This window comes from Petromyzon marinus, chromosome 59 (genome assembly GCF_048934315.1).
Source record: "Petromyzon marinus isolate PM22_M1 ecotype Great Lakes invasive population chromosome 59, UKy_Petmar_22M1.pri1.0, whole genome shotgun sequence".
NCBI lineage: Eukaryota > Metazoa > Chordata > Hyperoartia > Petromyzontiformes > Petromyzontidae > Petromyzon > Petromyzon marinus.
In genome coordinates this window covers 474,851-497,604 of record NC_133725.1, presented here as the reverse complement: position 1 = coordinate 497,604, position 22,754 = coordinate 474,851, and the positions used below count along the sequence as shown (strand labels likewise).

The following is a 22,754-nucleotide window of genomic DNA, read 5'->3' as shown; positions in this document are numbered from 1 at the left end:
ACTCCTTCTCCCTCCTCCTCCTCCTCATCCTCCTCCTCCTCCTCCTCCTCCATCTCATCTCCCCCCTCCTCCTCCTCCCCCATCTCCTCCTCCCCCCTCCTCCTCCTCCATCTCCTCCTCCCCCATCTCCTCCTCCCCCGTCCCCCTCCTCTATCTCCTCCTCCCCCCTCCTCCTCCTCCCCCAACTCATTCTCTCCCCTCCTCCTCCATCTCCTCCTCCCCCCCCTCCTCCTCCTCCTCCTCCTCCTCCCCCATCTCCTCCTCCCCCCTCCCCCTCCTCCATCTCCTCCTCCCCCCCCCTCCTCCTCCGCCAACTCCTCCTCCCCCCTCCTCCCCCGCAATTGTTGCGCAACGCGGCAGGGCAGACGGAGTCCAACTCCTCCACAGCTCCCTCCGGTGACGCCTCCTCCGCCAGCAGTGCCGCGTTGACCCCAGCGAGCTGTTGCCGATCTCCAGGGGTCACCGTGCCGGTCACCCTCGCCCCCTTCTGCCGAACCCCCTATAGACCCCCTCGCAGGGGGGGCATCGGACCCCCCATCGCCGCCACCACCACCGCCGCCACCGCCCCCACCGCCGCCGCCGCTGGCGTAGAGGGGATCCGCTGCCAGCTGGTGGCCCGGCTGCCACAGACCCCGCTGGGCCCCCTGGGTCGCCTGCCCTCGCCGTGCCCCTCGGGCACCCCGATGCCCCCGGGGGGGCACAGCTCCCGCTGGCAGTGGGGGCCCGCGTAGCGAGGTGGGCACAGACAGCGACTGTGCTCGAGGCAGACGCCGGCGTTGTGGCAACGCAGGAGGGCGTCGTCGCACAGATTGGCTGGCACACACACAGGCACACACACACACATGCACACACACACAGGCACACACATACTCAGGCACACAACAACAACAACAACCGCCATTCGCCACTAAGTGGCGGTGACGTCACCACGACGCTTGTGCCAGGCTATGTGCACCCTGAGGCCACGTGAAGTGTCGAACGCCCGCTGGCAGGTGGTCACGGGGCAGACCCAGGTGCCACGGGTCGACTGACTGAGATGACTGGCTGATGCACCACCTGTGCCCCCTACTGTGCCAACCTGCTGCGCTTTAGCCATCCGGCGCTCCGCTCGTTGTTCTGAGCGTCGCTCCTCCGCCCTCCGTTGTTGTTGGAGGGCGACTACCTCCAACTGCCCAGTAGCGTCCTTCACGAGCCTCCTCCACAGAGGCCGATCTTGACACCGCTGGTATCAGTCATCGGCAAGTCCACTCAGCTCCACGTCCTCCTGTACCACATCACTCCATCTCTTCTCTAGCCCGTGCCGCGCCCGCTTAGCCCCCTCAATCCGGCCGAACAAAAGCTGGTTCGGCATGCGGTGGCTGGGCATGCGGGCTACATGACCCAGCCATCGCAGTCTTGCCCGCCGGAGGAGCTCACCGATGGGACCGTGCCCAGATCTTTCAAGGATTTGTGAGCTCCTCACACAATCCAGTCTGGTTAAACCCAGGATGGATCGTAGGCAGGCCAGCCTAAATGTTTCTAACCGGCGAAGATGTTCCATTAGGGGGGTCCACGTTTCGCAAGCGTAGAGAAGGGAGGGAATGCCCGTGGCCGAGAAGACCTGAAGCTTAGTGCGGAGCGACAGACCAGGTAGCTTCCACACAGCGTTACGCAACCGATGAAAAGATATTGCCGCTCGACTGATTCGGAGTGAGACCTCTGCTGTTAAACTGGAGCCAGTCATAAGCACACTGCCCAGGTATGGGAAACTCTCCACTCTCTCCACAACTGCTCCATCACCGATTGGGAGTTGTGGGGGTGGAGTGTCCGATGGTACAAAATACCCAGGCAGGTGCTTAGTTTTGGTGGGGCTGGTGGTAAGGCCCCACCTCTTAGTGGCACGCTCCAGTCTCAGCAACAGCGTCTCCAACTCCTCCGAATGTGCAGCTATTACCAAATCATCAGCATACATAACGTGGTTGAGCAATAGGGAGCCATCCCTTGACCGCACCCGGGCGTCGATCAGCCTCCCATTATATCTGTACCATATGGAGATTCCCCCAGTACAGCTATTGCAGGCTTCATGAACTACGTGGTCAAAATAGATGTTAAATAATGTGGGAGCCAGAGGACATCCCTGTCGCACCCCAAGGTGTACAGGGAATGGCTCTGACTCCCGGCCACGTAGTTTTACCCGGGCCCGCTCACCATCATGAAGGTCCTTAATGATCGTGAGCAGAGGGTCAGGTACTCCAAAAGCACGAAGAACGACCCAGAGTCCAGGCCTACTGATGGTATCATAGGCCTTGACCAGGTCAATAAAGCAGAGATGTAGGTTTTGTTGGAATCCCCTACACCTCTGCTGTAGTAGATCGACAGAGAATATGGCATCCATGCAGGACCGCCCTGGCCTGAAACTACTATGCCTGGAAACACAGCCCGCAAACACACGAAGGTATGGGTTCATGTGAGGGTATGGGTTCATGTGAGTCTGAATTCACGTGAATTTGGGTTCACGTGAGATTGGGCTCACGTGAGGGTATGGGTACATGTGAGATTGGGTTCACGTGAGTTTGGGTTCACATGAGGGTATGGGTTCATGTGAGAAGGGTTCACGTGAGGGTATGGGTTCACGTGAGGGTATGGGTTCACGTGAGATTAGGTTCACGTGAGGGTATGGGTTCATGTGAGATTGGCTTCACGTGAGGGTATGGGTTCACGTGAGATTAGGTTCACGTGAGGGTATGGGTTCACGTGAGATTGGGTTCACGTGAGTTTGGGTTCACGTGAGGGTATGGGTTCACGTGAGGGTATGGGTTCACGTGAGTTTGGGTTCACGTGAGTTTGGGTTCACGTGAGGGTATGGGTTCACGTGAGTTTGGGTTCACGTGTGGGTATGGGTTCATGTGAGTTTAGGTTAACGTGAGTTTGGGTTCACGTGAGGGTATGGGTTCACGTGAGATTGGGTTCATGTGAGTGTGGGTTCATGTGAATTTGGGTTCACGTGAGGGTAGGGGTTCACGTGAGGGTATGGGTTCACGTGAGGGTATGGGTTCATGTGAGTTTGGGTTCACGTGAGGGTATGGGTTCACGTGACGGTAGGGGTTCACGTGAGGGTATGGGTTCACGTGAGTTTGGGTTCACGTGAGGGTATGTGTTCACGTGAGTTTGGGTTCACGTGAGGGTATGGGTTCACGTGAGGGTATAGGTTCACGTGAGGGTATGTGTTCACGTGAGGGTATGGGTTCACGTGAGGGTATGGGTTCACGTGAGGGTATGGGTTCACATGAGGGTATTTGTTCACGTGAGGGTATGTGTTCACGTGAGGGTATGGGTTAACGTGGGGGTATAGGTTCACGTGAGGGTATGGGTTCACGTGAGGGTATGGGTTCACGTGAGATTGGGTTCACGTGAGGGTATGGGTTCACATGAGGGTATGTGTTCACGTGAGGGTATGTGTTCACGTGAGGGTATGGGTTCACGTAAGGATATGGGTTCACGTGAGGGTATGGGTTCACGTGAGGGTATGGGTTCACGTGAGGGTATGTGTTCACGTGAGGGTATGGGTTCACGTGAGGGTATGGGTTCACGTGAGGGTATGGGTTCACGTGAGGGTATGGGTTCACGTGAGGGTATGGGTTCACGTGAGGGTATGGGTTCACGTGAGTCCGTGCTCTACGAGTCACCACACGCGCACCTCGGCAGCCCCCGTGCCAGTGGAAGCCGGGCAGGCAGCGGCTGCAGGTGAGGCCCGTGGCTCCCGGGAGGCAGGAGCACTGCCCAGCGGCGTCGCAGCGCGGGTGCAGCGAGCCCAGCGGCTCGCACTGACAGCCTGCAGCCCAACAGGGTAGTAGGGGGGGAGTGTGTGAGTGTGTGTGAGTGTGTGTGAGTGTGTGTGAGTTTGCGTGAGTGTGTGTGAGGTGCGTGAGTGTGTGTGAGTGTGTGTGAGTGTGTGTGAGTGTGTGTGAGGTGCGTGAGTGTGTGTGAGTGTGTGTGAGTGTGCGTGAGTGTGTGTGAGTATGCGTGAGTGTGTGTGAGTGTGTGTGAGTGTGTGTGAAAGTGTGTGTGAGTGTGTGTGAAAGTGTGTGTGAGTGTGTGTGAGTGTGTGTGAGTGCACGCGTGAGTGTGTGTGCACGCGTGAGTGTGTGTGAGCGTGAGTTCGATTCCCGCTCACGGCCAACACCAATGACGATTATCTGAACCGGTCCCGGGCCTCCCCTAGGTCGACTCAGCCTCAAATGAGTACCTGGTGCGGTGTGTAAACATTGCCACTAGGGAGACAAAGGCGGTCGGGCGTGTTGCTGGCCACCCACCCCCTCGTGTACCGTTCCGGCCTTCATAGGTGCTCGCTAACAGCACTTGCCCCTACAGTCTGTTAAGGCTATATGGGGGATCTTTGTTTTGTCTTTGTGCACGCGTGAGTGCGCGTGAGTGTGTGTGAGTGCACGCGTGAGTGTGTGTGAGTGTGTGTGAGTGTGCGCGCATGGGAGTGCGCGCGTGAGTGCGCGTGAGTGAGTGTGTGTGCATGAGCGTGAGTGCGCGTGAGCGTGCGAGTGCGCGCGTGAGTGTGTGTGAGTGTGTGTGAGTGTGTGTGAGTACGCGTGAGTGCGCGTGAGTGTGTGTGTGTGAGTGTGTGTGAGTGTGTGTCCGGCAAAACAACCCCCTACCTCCTCGCGGTGCCGGACGGGCAACTCTGTCGTGGACAGTGCTGTGGGGGGAGGTCCAATTTTGATTGGCTCCTCCCGTCATGGCATATGTGTCCACCACAGGGGCTAAACGGGGGCTCTGGACGGGTGCGAGGGGCTGGTAACCCCTCCACCTTCAATTAATTACCACTAAACCACGAGTTAAACTGAAATATATAACTAATAAGCTTGTGCCGGAGGCCCCGGGGGGCCAGGCGTCTATGACGTCTCCTGGCCAAACCCCAATTGGCGGAGCCAGGAGATTGAATATCTACCCTCGGGGCTCCTCCAGAAACAACGAAAAGCCACTACGGGTGGCCACGTGGAATGTTCGAACGCTCACTGCGGAGGAGAGGCTGCCACTCCTCTGTCGGGAGCTGGACCGGTACCGCCTGGATCTCTGTGGCATTCAGGAGGTCCGGTGGACCGGCTCTGGCTCCTGACACCATAAGAGGTGGACAGTCATCTACTCGGGGCAGCAGACTGCCAAACAACAGGGTGTGGCTCTTTTTTTGAACAAAAGAATGAAGGGGGCGTGGGAGCGTGGCGGTGAGGTGTGGGAAGCTGTAAGCCCCAGGCTACTTTGGGCTCACCTTCCCATCAACCGGAGGCGAGGAATGGTGGTCGTGGTTACTTATACCCCCACCGGAGATGAACATCCGTGGAGGGATGCAGGCAAAGCCGATGAGTCAGATGCCTTCTATGACCTCCTGTCACAGGTGCTGGCTAAAGTGGCCCCTCGGGATAGAGTCATCATGTTGGGTGACTTCAATGCCCGAGTTGGTCATGATACTGGCACCTGGTCTACAGTGATTGGAGGGCATGGGCCAGACCAGCTCAATAACAACGGTTGGAGGCTGCTAGATTTTTGTGCAGCCCATGGGCTTGTAATTACCAACACGCTGTTCCGGCATCGGCGCATCCACACAACATCATGGATAAATGCCGGGTCCAAGCAAGAACATCTGCTGGACTACATAGTGACGGACCAGCGGATGCGAGCCCATGTGCTTGACACCAGGACCTACCGTGGAGCTGATCTGCCCTCTGACCATCGTCTAGTCATCTGTAAGATGCGCCTGCCATTCTTCCACTCCGGTGGTGGGTGTACACCCAGGACCCCATTCCAACCTAAAGTGGCCTGGTCTCAGTTATCTGATTAAAGTTGCAAGCGAGAATTTCACATCGCTTGCAGCTGGGATTGGCATCGTCCCCGACTCCTCCTGATGTCGAGGGTAAATGGGCGAGGTTTAGGACTGTGACTCATGCAGCTGCAATGGCTGTTTTGGGTACGCGGTCCAGACCTCCCCAGAGACCCTGGCTGACAGAGGAGGTGTTCAGGATGGTTGAGAAAAGCGACAGGCCCACTGTCATCGGCTACAGAATCCCACGTCAGAGAATGAGGAGGCTTACCGCAGCCTTCGCTCGGAGGTTCGGAGAGCCGTGAGGCGCTGCAAGGATGGTTGGTGGTCGCGGGTTGCTGAGGAGATGGAGTCTGTCTCAGTGGCCCGTGATCACAAATCTCTATTTAACTCCATCAAAAAAGCAACCAACAGCGCCACACCTATTACCATCATTAGGGGAAAAAACGGTGATCCAATCTCCGACCCCCAGGAACAGGTTTGCCGATTTGCTGAGCATTTCTGTGAGGTCCTGGGGGAGGGAAAATCCGTCAGCCAGGAAAACATCGTGGCACAAAGTGAGGATGACCCTGCTGAGGCTGCGGTGCCTCAAATATTGGAAGAAGTCACCCCCTGTGAGTGGCTGGCTGAGGTGCCATCTGTTGAGGAAGTACTGAAGGCAATCCGGAGTCTGAGACCAGGAAAGGCAGCGGGCAGAGATGATCTCCCAAGCGAAATGCTGAGGGAGGGTGGCGTTTGTGCACAGACTGCCCTATATGACATCATAACAACGGTCTGGACCACTGGACGGATTCCGCAGGATTGTAAGGATGCCTGGTGGTCCCCCTTTTTAAGAAGGGGAACCGCACAGACTGTAACAACTACAGGGGCATCTCACTCCTCAGTGTGCCGGGAAAGGTCCTGGCAAGGATTATTCAGCATCGCCTTGCCAGGCACGCTGAGGAGAGGCTTGCGGAGCCCCAATGCGGTTTCAGGAAAGGGCGGTCCTGCACAGATGCCATATTTTCTGTCCGTCTGCTACAGCAGAGGTGTAGGGAATTCCAACAAGACCTACATCTCTGCTTTATTGACCTGGTCAAGGCCTATGATACCATCAGTAGGCCTGGGCTCTGGGTTGTTCTTCGTGCTTTTGGAGTACCTGACACTCTGCTCACGATCATTAAGGACCTTCATGATGGTGAGCGGGCCCGGGTAAAACTACGTGGCCGGGAGTCAGAGCCATTCTTTGTACACCTTGGGGTGCGACAGGGATGTCCTCTGGCTCCCACATTATTTAACATCTATTTTGACCACGTAGTTCGTGAAGCCTTCAATAGCTGTATCGGGGAATCTCCATATGGTACAGATATAATGGGAGGCTGATCGATGCCCGGGTGCGGTCAAGGGATGGCTCCCTATTGCTCAACCACGTTATGTATACTGATGATTTGGTAATAGCTGCTCATTCAGAGGAGGAGTTGGAGGCGCTGCTGCTGAGACTGGAGAGTGCCACTAAGAGGTGGGGCCTTACCATCAGCCCCACTAAAACTAAGCACCTGCCTGGGTATTTTGTACCATCGGACACTCCACCCCCACAACTCCCAATCGGTGATGGGGCAGTTGTGGAGAGAGTGGAGAGTTTCCCATACCTGGGCAGTGTGCTTATGACTGGCTCCAGTTTAACTGCAGAGGTCTCACTCCGAATCAGTCGAGCGGCAATATCTTTTCATCGGTTGCGTAACGCTGTGTGGAAGCTACCTGGTCTGTCGCTCCGCACTAAGCTTCAGGTCTTCTCGGCCACGGTCATTCCCTCCCTTCTCTACGCTTGCGAAACGTGGACCCCCTAATGGAACATCTTCGCCGGTTAGAAACATTTAGGCTGGCCTGCCTACGATCCATCCTGGGTTTAACCAGACTGGATTGTGTGAGGAGCTCACAAATCCTTGAAAGATCTGGGCAAGGTCCCATCGGTGAGCTCCACCGGCGGGGAAGGCTGCGATGGCTGGGTAATGTAGCCCGCATGCCCAGCCACCGCATGCCGAAACAGCTTTTGTTCGGCCGGATTGAGGGGGCTAAGCGGGCGCGGCACGGGCTAGAGAAGAGATGGAGTGATGTGGTACAGGAGGACGTGGAGCTGAGTGGACTTGCCGATGACTGGTACCAGCGGTGTCAAGATCGGCCTCTGTGGAGGAGGCTCGTGAAGGACGCTACTGGGCAGTTGGAGGTAGTCGCCCTCCAACAACAACGGAGGGCGGAGGAGCGACGCTCACAACAACGAGCGGAGCGCCGGGTGGCTAAAGCACAGCAGGTTGGCACAGTAGGGGGCACAGGTGGTGCATCAGCCAGTCATCTCAGTCAGTCGACCCGTGGCACCTGGTCTGCCCCGTGACCTCCTGCCAGCGGGCGTTCGACACTTCACGTGGCCTCAGGGTGCACATAGCCTGGCACAAGCGTCGTGGTGACGTCACCGCTACTTAGTGGCGAATGGCGGTTGTTGTTGTTGTGATTGTGTGTGCATGAGCGTGAGTGCGCGTGAGTGTGTGCGCGTGGGAGTGCGCATGAGAGTGTGTGAGTACGCGTAAGTGTGTGTGAGTGTGTGTGAGTGTGTGTGTGTGCATGTGAGTGGGTGTGAGTGAGTGTGTGTGCATGCGAGTGTGAGTGTGTGTGAGTATGTGTGAGTGTGTGTGAGTGAGTGAGTGTGTGTGTGAGTGTGGTGAGTGCGTGTGAGTGCGTGTGAGTGTGTGTGCATGTGAGTGTGAGTGAGTGTGTGAGTGTGTGTGAATGTGTGTGAGTGTGCGTGTGAGTGTGTGCATGTGAGTGTGTGTGTGTGCATGTGAGTGTGTGTGTGAGTGTGTGTGAGTGCGTGTTAGTGGGGAGCGATAGTGTAGCGGTTAGCGCGCTGCGCTATGAACCTGGCGACCCGGGTTCGATTCCCGCTCACGGCCAACACCAGTGACGATTATCTGAACCGGTCCCGGGCCTCCCCTAGGTCGACTCAGCCTCAAATGAGTACCTGGTGCGGTGTGTAAACATTGCCACTAGGGAGACAAAGGCGGTCGGGCGTGGTGCTGGCCACCCACCCCCTCGTGTACCGTTCCGGCCTTCATAGGTGCTCGCTAACAGCACTTGCCCCTACAGTCTGTTAAGGCTATATGGGGGATCTTTGTCTTGATCTTTGTGAGTGCGTGTGTGTGTGAGTGCCGGCCTCACTGCGGCACGCCGTGGGCTCGTGCAGGCGAGCGCTGGCGTTGCGGTGGTATCCCGGGCGGCAGCGCTGGCAGCGCGGCCCCCACGTGTCGTGCCGGCAGCTGAGGCAGGCGAGCGCCCGCACGCCCACGGGCACGCAGCGCCGCGAGTGGCCGTGGCACTGGCACCCTGCGCAGACAAAACTCACCTCGAGCTGCCACCCCCGTCACACTGCCACCACCATCACACTGGCACCACCATCACCACCATCAGACTGGCACCACCATCACCATCACCACACTAGTACCACCCTCACACTAGCACCACCATCACCACCATCAGACTGGCACCACCATCACCATCACCACACTAGCACCACCCTCACACTAGCACCACCATCACCACCCTCACACTAGCACCACCATCACCACCATCAGACTGGCACCACCATCACCACCCTCACACTAGCACCACCATCACCACCATCAGACTGGCACCACCATCACCACCATCACACTGGCACCACCATCACACTGGCACCACCCTCACACTAGCACCACCATCAGACTGGCACCACCGTCACACTGCCACCACCATCACACTGGTACCACCATCACCATCACCACACTAGCACCACCCTCACACTAGCACCACCATCACCACCCTCACACTAGCACCACCCTCACACTAGCACCACCATCAACCACCATCAGACTGGCACCACCATCACCACCATCACACTGGCACCACCGTCACACTAGCACCACCCTCACACTAGCACTACCATCACCACCCTCACACTAGCACCACCCTCACACTAGCACCACCATCACCACCATCAGACTGGCACCCTGCGCAGACAAAACTCACCTCGAGCTGCCACCACCGTCACACTGGCACCACCATCACACTAGCACCACCATCAGACTGGCACCACCATCACCACCATCAGACTGGCACCACCATCACCACCATCAGACTGGCACCACCATCACACTGGCACCACCATCACACTGGCACCACCGTCAGACTGGCACCACCATCACACTAGCACCACCATCAGACTGGCACCACCATCACCACCATCAGACTGGCACCACCATCACACTGGCACCACCATCACACTAGCACCACCATCAGACTAGCACCACCATCACACTAGCACCACCATCACCACCATTAGACTGGCACCACCATCACACTAGCACCACCGTCAGACTGGCACCACCGTCACACTAGTACCACCATCACACTGTCACCACCATCACCACCGTCACACTAGCATCACCATCAGACTGGCACCACCGTCAGACTGGCACCACCATCATACTGGCACAGACCACACTTGCACCCTCACCCGTGATGTTACTGAAGGAGATTGCAGGAAGAGGAGCGGGTTCGATGGGAGAGGTCGGCAATCCAGGCTGTTGATCTGGTCTGGTGTCATAAATATCCGGTCCGGTGTAGTGGACATCCGGCCCAGTGTTATAAAGATCCGGTCCGGTGTCATGGTGATCCGGTTCCGCGTGATGGAGATCTGGTCCAGGGTGATGGACATCTGGTCCAGTGCGATGGACATCTGGTCCAGAGTGATGGACATCTGGTCCAGTGTCATCTCGATCTGGTCCAGTGCGATGAACATCTGGTCCAGAGTGATCGACATCTGGTCCAGTGTCATGTCGATCTGGTCCAGAGTGATGGACATCTGGTCCAGTGTCATGTCGATCTGGTCCAGAGTGATGGACATCTGGTCCAGAGTGATGGACATCTGGTCCAGAGTGATGGACATCTGGTCCAGTGTCATGTCGATCTGGTCCAGTGCGATGGACATCTGGTCCAGAGTGATGGACATCTGGTCCAGTGTCATGTCGATCTGGTCCAGTGTCATGTCGATCTGGTCCAGTGCGATGGACATCTGGTCCAGAGTGATGGACATCTGGTCCAGTGTCATGTCGATCTGGTCCAGAGTGATGGACATCTGGTCCAGAGTGATGGACATCTGGTCCAGTGTCATGTCGATCTGGTCCAGAGTGATGGCCATCTGGTCCAGAGTGATGGCCATCTGGTCCAGTGTGATGGACATCTGGTCCAGACTGATGGACATCTGGTCCAGAGTGATGGACATCTGGTCCAGTGTCATGTCGATCCGGTCCAGCGTAATGGATATCCAATCCAGTGTCGTGGACATCTGGCCCAGTGCTTTGAACATCCGTTCCAACGTCATGGAGATCCAGTCCAGCCTCACGCCGATCCGATCCAGCGCCTTGAAAAGCTGCTCCGGCGTGATGGACGTTCGCTCCGTGGTGACGGACGCCCAATCCGGCGTGTGGCCGATCCGGCCCGGCGTAACGGATGTGGGGTTTCTCGGCCCCCCTGGGGGGTCCTTGCTCCGCGGGGGGCCCCTGGGGCCGGGGGCAGGCACAGCGGCCCGGCACGGCGATGTCCGCGATGGAGTAGAAGTACTTGGACAGTGACTCAGCGTCGACGCCCGTGTCGCCCGTCGACGGCTCCAGCAGCTGTATCCGCACGTCCGTGGCCGTGAGGAATTCGCGCAGGGCCCTGGGGCCCGGGCTGCCGGGGCCCTCGGGGGCCCCGCGGGATCGGAGGGACCCCAGCAGGGCGATGCGTTCCTCCATCTCGATCCGCGCCACCCGCTCGCCCCGTGCCAAACCATAGGTCTGGGAGTAGCGTTCCGTGCAGAACACCTGCCGGGCGAACAGCGGAGTTACACCCATGGTGGATCGTAGGCAGGCCATGCTTGAATGATTCAAACTGGCACACGCGCACACCCCTCACTCACCCACCCACTCACTCGCCAAATAACCCAATCGGATCTCAACCCATCATGCACACACCCCTGTCACACACACACACATCCGTCACTCACTCACCCATCGACCCACTCACTCACCCACTCACTCACCCAGCGACTCACCCACCCACTCACTCACCCGCTCACCCACCCACCCACCCACTCAACCAACCACCCACCCACCCACTCAACCGAACCACCCACTCACTCACTCACCCACCCACCCACTGCACCACCCACTCACTCACCTACTCACTGCACCACCCACTCACCCACCCGCTCACCCACTCAACCACCCACTCACCCACTGCACCACCCACTCACTCACCTACTCACTTACCCACCCACTCACTTACCCACCCACTCACCCACCCGCTCACCCACCCACCTGGAGCGCGTTGGCGGCGTTCATGGGCGCGTCGCCACGCGCGGGCATCCCAAAGGCGCGCGCGCAGTCGCTCGCCAGCAGCTGCCAGGGGCGCCACGTGCGCCCGTGGTCGCGCGATCGCTCCACGAGCATCGCGTCGGGCGGTGGCCGCCGAGCGCCGAACGTCACCACGAGGTCGCCCGCCAACTCCACGGGCACCCCGCCCCACGAGAGGCGCACGGTGGCGCGCAGCGGGGCCGGGGGCTCACGCCGGAGCCACGTGGCGCTCTGCCAGCGCGTGGCGGAGGCGCGCGGGCCCGAGTCTGTCATCAGCTCGGGCGGGTGGGACAGCTCCGGCGTCTGCGCGTCGCACTCGTCGCACAGGTAGGGGTTCTCCTGCCCTCTCGCATGCGATGGGCGGGGCGGGGGGGTTAGAGGGTGAGAGGGTGAGAGGGGGTAGAGGTGGAGCGGTTAGAACTGCGCTACGACCTCAGGCGACTCGAGTTCCATTCTCGCTCATGGCCAACGGTGACGCAGCGCACTAACCGCTGCACTGACACTCCCCACTCACCCACCCACTCACTCACCCACTCACCCACCCACTCACTCACTCAACCACCCACTCACTCACTCACCCACCCACTCCCCCACTCACTCACTCACTCACCCACCCACTCACTCACCCACACACTCACTCACCCACCCACCCACCTACCCACTCACCCACCCACCCACTCACCCACCCACTCACCCACTCACTCACTCACTCACCCACCCACTCACTCACCCACCCACCCACTCACTCACTCACCCACCCACCCACCCACTCACTCACCCACCCACCCACCTACCCACTCACCCACCCACCCACTCACCCACCCACTCACCCACCCACTCACTCACTCACCCACCCACTCACCCACCCACTCACTCACTCACTCACCCACCCACTCACTCACCCACCCACTCACATTCATTAATTCACTCACTCACACTCATTCACCCACTCACTCATTCATCCACTCACTCATTCACCCACTCACCCACCCACTCACCCACTCACTCACTCACCCACCCACCCACTCACTCACCCACCCACTCACATTCATTAATTCACTCACTCACACTCATTCACCCACTCACTCATTCATCCACTCACTCATTCACCCACTCACCCACTCACTCATTCACCCACTCACCCACTCACTCACCCACTCACCCACTCACTCACTCGCCCACCCACCCACTCACACTCATTCACTCACCCACCCACTCACATTCATTAATTCACTCACTCACTGATTCACCCACTCACTCATTCACCCACTCACTCATTCACCCACTCACCCACCCACCCACTCACCCACCCACCCACTCACACCCACTCACACACACCCACTCACTCATTCACCCACTTACCCACTCACTCATTCACCCACTCACCCACCCACTCACCCACCCACTTACCCACCCACTCACTCAACCACCCACTCACTCACTCACCCACCCACTCACATTCATTAAATCACTCACTCATTCATCCACTCACCCACTCACTCATTCACCCACTCACTCATTCACCCACCCACTCATTCACCCACCCACTCACCCATCCACTCAAACTCACCCACCCACCCATACACACTCACCCACTCACTCACCCACCCACTCACACACCCTCATCCACCCACACACACCCACCCACCCACACCCACCCACCCACTCACACCCACCCACACCCACCCACCCACACCCACCCACCCACCATGGCACAGAACGTCTCCGCCGGCGTGCCGCAAGTGATGCCGGTGGGCTCCACGCTGAGGGACGCGAAGCGAGCGAGGTTCGTGGCCTCCGCCGGGCACGGGAAGGGGACCCCTCTGGGCCCCCCAGACCCCGCAGAGTCCTCCGCGGGGTCCCCGCTCGAGCCCCTGGACCCCGGCAGGGCGTCCTCGCAGGGGGAGGGGTAGGAGACCGCGGGCAGCAGTGCCAGGAGAGCGCAGAGTGTGACGAGGGGACGCGGGGAGGAGGCGACGGGGCGCATGGCGGACGCGGCTGCCGCTGCTGCACTGCACCTGGACTAGACTCCGGTAGTGCGGTGGCCGAGTCTGTGTCGGTCTGTGTGTGTGTGTCTGTCTGTGTGTGTGTGTCTGTGTCTGTGTGTGTGTCTATGTGTCTGTGTCTGTCTGTGTCTGTGTGTGTGTGTCTATGTGTCTGTGTGTGTCTATGTGTCTGTGTGTGTCTATGTGTCTGTGTGTGTCTATGTGTCTGTGTGTGTCTGTGTCGGTCTGTGTGTGTGTGTCTGTGTCTGTCTGTGTCTGTGTGTGTGTGTGTCTGTGTCTGTGTGTGTGTCTATGTGTCTGTGTGTGTCTGTGTGTGTGTCTGTGTATGTCTGTGTGTGTGTCTGTGTCTATGTGTCTATGTGTGTCTGTGTGTCTATGTGTGTCTGTGTGTGTCTGTCTGTGTGTGTGTCTGTGTGTGTGTCTGTATGTGTGTCTGTGTATGTGTCTGTATGTGTGTCTGTGTATGTCTGTGTATGTGTCTGTATGTGTGTCTGTGTATGTCTGTGTCTGTGTGTTTCTGTGTGTGTCTATGTGTCTGTCTGTGTGTGCCTGTGTATGTCTGTGTGTGTCTATGTGTATGTCTGTGTCTGTGTATGTGTCTGTGTGTGTCTATGTGTATGTGTCTGTGTGTGTCTATGTGTATGTGTCTGTGTGTGTCTGTGTGTGTCTATGTGTGTGTCTATGTGTCTGTGTGTGTCTGTGTGTGTCTGTGTCTGTGTGTGTCTGTGTGTGTCTGTGTGTGTCTGTGTCTGTGTGTCTGTGTGTGTCTGTGTGTGTCTGTGTCTGTCTGTGTGTGTGTCTATGTGTCTGTGTTTCTGTGTATGTCTATATGTCTGTGTGTGTCTATGTGTGTGTCTGTGTGTGTGTCTGTGTGTGTGTTTGTGTGTGTCTGTGTGTCTGTGTGTCTATGTGTGTCTATGTGTGTCTATGTGTCTGTGTGTCTATGTGTCTGTGTGTGTCTGTGTATGTTTGTGTGTGTCTATGTGTGTCTGTGTGTCTGTATGTGTCTGTGTGTCTATGCCCGTGTGTGTCTCTGTATGTGTCTGTTTGTGTCTGTGTCTATGCCCGTGTGTGTACTTAGCGCTCCGTAGAGGAGTCCCATCCACGGTCTATCTCCGTGCCCTCTCCCTGTAACCTCCCTTGCCTCCGTCTGTCGCTCTCCCCTCCACTCTTCCCTCCACTCCCCCCTCTCCCCTCTCTCACCTCTCCCACCCCTTCCTCTCCACTCCCCCCTCTCCTCTGTCTCAACTCTGCTCTACTCACCCCTCTGCCCTCCCATGCACGGACTCTCCCCCTCTCTTCTCTCGCTGCTAGCGACTTTCTTTACTCTCGCAGAGCGCCTTTCATCGAGCGCACCCCCTCTCCTGTCCCTCTCTCTCTCTTGTCCCCTCTCTCTCCTGTCTCTCTCTCTCTCCTGTCCCTCTCTCTCCCGTCCCTCTCTCTCTCTCTCCTGTCCCTCTCTCTCTCTCCTGTCCCTCTCTCTCTCCTGTCCCTCTCTCTCTCCTGTCCCTCTCTCTCTCTCCTGTCCCTCTCTCTCTCTCCTGTCCCTCTCTCTCCTGTCCCTCTTTCTCTCTCTCCTGTCCCTCTCTCATGTCCCTCTCTCTCTCTCATGTCTCTCTCTCTCCTGTCCCTCTCTCTCTCTCCTGTCCCTCTCTCTCTCCTGTCCCTCTCTCTCCCGTCCCTCTCTCTCTCTCCTGTCCCTCTCTCTCTCCTGTCCCTCTCTCTCTCCTGTCCCTCTCTCTCTCCTGTCCCTCTCTCTCTCCTGTCCCTCTCTCTCTCCTGACCCTCTCTCTCCGTCCGTCATTCGCTAGCATTAGGGTAGAGTTATGGGTAGACGTAGGGATAGTGATAGGGGTAGAGAAAGGGGTCGTGTGATAATCGAGGTAGAGATTGGGGTAGTGTGGTGACAGGGGTAGCAGTTGTGTAGGGGTTGTGTAGGGGTAGAGGTTGTTGCTTAATTAGCGCCGCACTAATCCTGAGAACCGCTGCGCCAAATCCCCGTGGATCACTCCCGCGACAAACACCCCGCAGCATGCTGCCCCCCCCCCACTCCCTCCCTCTCTCTCACCTGCCCCCCTCTCTCCTACCCCTTCTGTACTAGGCACACCTGTGTGCATATCACCTGTATCAAACACTTGTGAGCAGATCATCTGTATCACACACCTGTGTAGATCACCTGCATCACACATGTGTATTACTGGTATCACAAACACCTATGTGTATCACATGTAGAACACACACTTGTGTGTGTGTATCACGTGTATCTCACACACACACGTGTGTGTATCACGTGTATCACACACACGTGTGTGTATCACGTGTATGTCACACACACACCTGTGTGTGTATCACGTGTATCACACACACACACGTGTGCATCACGTGTATCTCACACACACACCTGTGTGTGTATCACGTGTATCTCACACACACCTGTGTGTGTATCACGTGTATCTCACACACACACGTGTGTGTGTATCACGTGTATCTCACACACACACCTGTGTATCACGTGTATCACACACACACACACTTGTGTGTGTATCACGTGTATCTCACACACACACCTGTGTGTGTATCACGTGTATCACACACACACACGTGTGTGTATCACGTGTATCTCACACACACCTGTGTGTGTATCACGTGTATCTCACACACACCTGTGTATCACGTGTATCTCACACACACACCTGTGTGTATCACGTGTATCACACACACGTGTGTGTATCACGTGTATCTCACACACACACGTGTGTGTATCACGTGTATCACACACCTGTGTGTATATCACGTGTATCTCTCACACACACACACAGGTGTGTGTGTGAGAGATACACGTGATATACACACATCAGATGTATCACACCTGTGCCGATCTATGGTTGAGTCTGTGGCTGGAGGCAGAGGCGCTGATAGCCACGGTGAGGACTACACCTGCACCACCTGCCCTACCTACAGCACCTGCACCAACGTGGAATGGGTTTTCTTGATCTGGAAAGAGAGGGACCGACATATAGTCTGTATGATGGTGATGACGATCTTGCAATGACTGCTCACTGCGACGAGTTCGAGACTGATACTGAACCTGGATCGTGCCGATGAGAGTTGGGGCCTTATTAGCCCCACCAAAATACAACAGTAGCTGTCCGGATATTTTATGTCATTAAGAACTCGAACAGACCTCAACTCTGCATGATAGGGAAATTGTGGAAAGGGTGGAGGAATTCCTATACCTGGGCAGTGTGCTCATGACCAGCTCCCATTTGAGAGTGGAGGTCTTATTGTATTTAGTCCAGAGGCGCAACTCTGTGTGGAAGCTACGTAGCCAATCACTCCATATGAAGCTCCGGTTCTTCTTGGCCACTGTTGTGCTCAGCCTCTCTTAGCGATTCCCTCCCAAAAGAAAAATTTCGCCCTTTGTTTTGGCTTGAAAAAACCAACATTGAAATCAAAACATGGAAAGTGTAATGACTAAACTTAAGGCAAGAATCTGAAGTTACAACAATGTTTTTAATCAACGGATTTGACATATAACAAGATCGACAATTTGAACAGCAGTCCACAGTAGGGGGACACATTAGGCGATTAGGGGGCACAGTTGGAGCATCTGCCATTCATTTCAGTCAGTCAACCCATGGCACCTGGGTCTGTCCTGTGACCTCCTGTCAGCGAGCATTGGGCACTTCACATGGCCTCAAAGTGCACCTGGCCTGGCACAGGCATCGTGGTGATGTCACCGTCATGTAGTAGTGAATGGTGGGTGGTGGCATTGGGACCGCTTTTCAGTTAGGAGCAGGGCCTATTGAGTTAAGATGCCTGACCAGGAGGGAGTGGGGCCTAGGCAGCAAGGATGCCTGATCAGGAGGGATTAGGGCCTAGGGAGTAAGGATGCCTGATCAGGAGGGATTGGGGCCTAGGGAGTAAGGATGCTTGATCAGGAGGGAGTGGGGCCTAGGGAGTAAGGATGCCTGACCAGGAGGGAGTGGGGCCTAGTTTGTAAGGATGCCTGACCAGGAGGGAGTGGGGCCTAGGTAGCAAGGATGCCTGATCAGGAGGGATTGGGGCCTAGGGAGTAAGGATGCCTGATCAGGAGGGATTGGGGCCTAGGGAGTAAGGATGCCTGATCAGGAGGGAGTGGGGCCTAGGGAGTAAGGATGCCTGACCAGGAGGGAGTGGGGCCTAGTTTGTAAGGATGCCTGACCAGGAGTGAGTGGGGCCTAGGGAGCAAGGATGCCTGACCAGGATGGATTGGGGCCGAAGGAGTATGGATACCTGACCAGGAGGGAGTGGTGCCTAGGGAGTAAAGATGCCTGACCAGGAGGGAGTGGGGCCTAGGGAGTATGGATACCTGAACAGGAGGGAGTGGGGCCTAGGGAGTAAAGATCCCTGACCAGGAGGAAGTGGGGCCTAGTGAGTAAGGATGCCTGACCAGGAGGGAGTGGGGCCTAGGGAGTGAGGATGCCTGATCAAGAGGGAGTGGGGCCTAGGGAGTAAGGATGCCTGACCAGGAGGTAGTGGGGCCTAGTGAGTAACAATGCCTGATCAGGAGGGAGTGGGGCCTATGGAGTGAGGATGCCTGACCAGGAGGGAATGGGGCCTAGGGAGTGAGGATGCCTGACCAGGAGGGAGTGGGGCCTAGTGAGTGAGGATGCCTGATCAGGAGGGAGTGGGGCCTATTGATAGTAAGGTCCATAGTTTTTCTTGGCCTTCTTGGGCTCTTTGCCATCAGTGGCAAATGAGGCCGATTTAATGGCGGTGGTGGTGGCGGCCACGTGGATGGCCTTGGCAGCATCCAATCTGTCGGCGTCGGTCGGGGTGGCAGCGGTTGATCGGCCTGCAGACGCAAGCCTTGTGGTGATAGACCGTCGAGTTGTAGCCGACCGGCAAAGTTCTCGAACAAAATTACGGAATTTGTGAAACTTGGTTTTTCGATGGCTGGGGGGTGTGGTGGTGGAACTTCTGGCCACAGTCGGGGTGCCAGCATTGCATCTCCCGGCAGCAGTCGGGGTGGCAGTGGTGTCGGCGAGGGAGCAGCCAGGAGCAGCCGTGGTGGCAGCGTTGCATCTCCTGGCATCAGTTGGGTTGGCGGAAGTGGCGGCTTTGGAGCTGCCAGGAGCAGCCGAGGTTGTGGTGGCGGCTTTGGAGCTGCCGGCAGCAGCCGCCGATGTGGCACTAGATCTACCAACTCCAGCCGGTGTGGTGGTGGGTGTAAATGACGTGCCAGCAGCAGCAGCCAGGGTGGTGGTGTTGTTGGTGTTGGTTGTGATGACCCTCCCAGCAGCAACCTCAGGGGCAGCGGCAATACTGCATGTGGCAGCTGGGGTGGCATTGGCGATAGTGGTCGTGTTGGTGGACACAATGGCCGTGGCTTTCTTCAGTTCCTTGAGCTGGCGACGCTTCATTTCCACCAGCAGAAGGAGCTCCGCATTCTCCCGTCGTTCGTATCCTGGGGTGTAAAGAAACCATCGTCAGTTTGGTGAACATCAGCCCGACACGAACCTTCAAATCATCGCATGTTGTCAACCTTTCTTGCTTAGAACGTACGGCCCTGTCAGTCACACAAAATAACTTATTTACCATATGGGCTATGAGATTTACGGCGTCATATGAGCAACATTTTGTCTGTAAAGAGTGCCATAAACGAATGTTTATGGCACTCTAGGAAGCATAGACGAATAGTAGTGGAAAGAGGCCATAACACAGTGAGGGAAGCAAAAATCTGAACTCAACTGCATCCTCCTGAATGGAGCCAGGGACAGGTGTAGTTGTAGATAGTCTATTTACATATCTATGTATAGAATTATCAAGTGTCGTCATATTATTCATCTCCCAAACGGGACGAGGGTGATAAACGTGCACACAATTGTAAAAAAGGTATACAACTATATTATTATATTAAATGAACGTGCAGCTGACACAGGCGAAACATGTTAATTTGTGAGTCAATGTTCGCGTCCGCTTCTCGTGCTCAACCTCAGTTGGTACAGTCCATGTCTAGTAGGGTAGGTGGAGGGGGAATTACTTCATGAGTTCCCACACTACTTCCAATTCCCATTCTTGGACACAGATATATCTAAACATCCTCATAGATGCCCATAAACACGCCCAGAGACCCGGAGACAGGCACAGACTCATTGACTCACAGAGACCCGCAGATGCGTACAACAACCACTAAATGTCAGTGACGTCAATACGGTGCTTGTGCCATGCTAGGTTCGGATTGAGGCCACGTGAGGTGTTGAAAGCCCACTGGCAGGAGGTCACCGGCACAGAATCAGGTGCGCTGGGCTGACTGGCAGATGCACCAACTGTGCTCGCCATTGTGCCAGTTTCTGCGTTTTAGCACTCCACTCATTGTGAGCATCGCTCCTTTGCCCTCCGTTGTTGCTGGAGGGTGACTGCCTCCAACTCCCGAGCAACATCCTTCACGAGCCTCCTCCAAAGAAGCCGATCTTGAGACTGCTATTAGCAGTCATCGGCAAGTCAAATCAGCTTCCTTCTATACCACATAATTCCATCTCTTCTATAGTCTGTATCGTGCCAAATTAGCAGCATTTATCCAGCCAAATCAAAGCTGCTTGGGCATGCGGTAGCTGGGCATGCAGGCTATGACCCAGCCAACGCAGCCTCGCTGGCTTTAGGAGCTCACTGATGGAACCCTGTCAATATCTTTCAAGAATCTGTGAGCTCCTCACACAATCCGGTCTGGTTAAACCCAATATGGATCGTTGGTAGGCCAGCCTAAATGTTTCAAACCACCACTGACGCTCCTTCAGAGGGCTCCACGTTTCGCAAGGATATAAAAGGGAGGTCATAACTGTGGCCGAGAAGACCCGGAGCTCTGTATGGAGCGACAGACCAGGTATCTTCCACACAGCATCATGCAGCTAATGGAAAGATAATGCCGCTCGTCTAATTCAGTGACACCTTGGCTGCCAACCCGGAGTTGGTCATGAGCACACTGCCCAAGGAAGCAAACTTCTTCATTATCTCCCCAACTTCCCATCATACATGCATAAATACAGACACACAGACACGTATATAGACCCATAGACTCACGAGACACATAGAGGCACACAAGTAAACTTTCACTCGCACAGAGGCAGAGACTTGCAGAGACCCATCGACTCGCCAAGAGACCGAGAGACATGCCCATAGGCCAATAGACCCTTACATAAACTCAGACTCACCTACACAGAGACGCATAGAAGTACATAGACACATAGATACGCTCTGAGGGACACAGACACACACAGTGACATGAAGATTCACACACAGACCCGCAGCACATAGGCCAATAGGCATACGCATGAACCTATAGACTCACAGAGATGCACAGATGCACACACACACAAAAGAGACCTACAGACGTGCACAGAGACACGTAGATAAACACAGAGACCCACTGACTTGCACAGAAACACATAGACTCGCATAGAGCCCGTTTGGACTCGCATGAAGACTATAGGCACACTTACTGTAGCTGTTGCGGGCATAGACAAAGAGGATGGCCAAGAATATCACGGACGCCGCCGTGAACGTGACCATCGCGGCCATCAGCGCGTCGAGGCCCTTCGAGTTGGCGGTAGGGGGCAGTTCGCAAGGGCAGCTGTCGCAGGGATTTCCGACGACATCTCGGTCTTCTCCTCCTCCAGCGCTGAAGAAGTGGAACAACATTTTCTAAAAGAGGCTAAGTAGCTCCTCGGGATCCGCCATCGTTGCCTGCGAGCTGCTGTGCGTCTCTCTCGACGACGAAGGTGATGCGAGTGACGTCACAGTGACATAGCAGTGGCGAGGGAGTGACGTCAAGGTGGGGGCGTTACCCTCCAGCGCCGTCACGTGGGTCACACCGGCGTGCGGAGCCGCATGCTCCACTCGTCGAGGGCGATGACGTCACTCAGGTGCAGCATGGCCGCTGCTGCTGCTCACGCATCAGTTAGAATGTATTCACACTGCAGGGAGAATCCGATGAGCTATCAAGCTCTTTTGTCACAGATGTCCAGTAGGAGGCAGGGGGTCAGAACGTGACAACAAACTGCACAAAAACACAACAGCAGTGCAAAATGTAGGAAAGGTAAACATATCACAGAAACATATTTACGAAATAAAACTATTTTTTTTTTATCTTACCAAGTAAAGCCTACTGAGCTATTAGAAGCGACCTGGCCACAAATGATAGCTCAATAAAGTGGCTTATCGCGTGTAAAATTATAGCAGCAAAATAATATAAATTATCGAGAGGCATGTTTCTCATGAACTGGCAAATGTGTGTGTGTGTGTTATTAATCACGTATGGACCATTATTCATGAGCTATGTCGGGTGGAGGAGGGGTGTAAGACACAACAACTTTACTTGTCTTGCTGTTTATATTCTCCTCAGCGATGCTTCTCCGTTGTGTATTATTATCCGATAATAATATATAGTATTATCCTGTTCAGATTTTTTTTGTGTCGACATTGAACTAATTTCTTTCACAGAAGTGGGTCGCTTTAAAAAAAATAGTTTAAACATTTCTGTTTCGCTGTAAAACGATACAA

The 22,754-nt window shown here is 55.7% G+C and overlaps 2 protein-coding genes across 2 annotated transcripts; both read right to left on the bottom strand.

The window, feature by feature from the left end:
• Positions 1–499: 499 nt before the first annotated feature.
• Positions 500–15,746, bottom strand: LOC116955328 (netrin-G1-like). Its single transcript, XM_076052936.1, has 6 exons — positions 13,916–15,746; positions 12,172–12,546; positions 10,329–11,676; positions 8,996–9,160; positions 3,677–3,811; positions 500–813 (listed from the first exon to the last, which is right to left on the bottom strand). The coding sequence occupies exons 1-6, from the start codon at positions 14,192–14,194 to the stop codon at positions 500–502; spliced, it is 2,616 nt and encodes an 871-aa protein (XP_075909051.1). The 5' UTR covers positions 14,195–15,746.
• Positions 15,747–17,707: 1,961 nt separating this feature from the next.
• Positions 17,708–22,031, bottom strand: LOC116955327 (uncharacterized). Its single transcript, XM_032976347.2, has 2 exons — positions 21,695–22,031; positions 17,708–19,662 (listed from the first exon to the last, which is right to left on the bottom strand). The coding sequence occupies exons 1-2, from the start codon at positions 21,891–21,893 to the stop codon at positions 18,890–18,892; spliced, it is 972 nt and encodes a 323-aa protein (XP_032832238.2). The 5' UTR covers positions 21,894–22,031; the 3' UTR covers positions 17,708–18,889.
• Between the last annotated feature and the right edge of the window lie 723 nt (positions 22,032–22,754).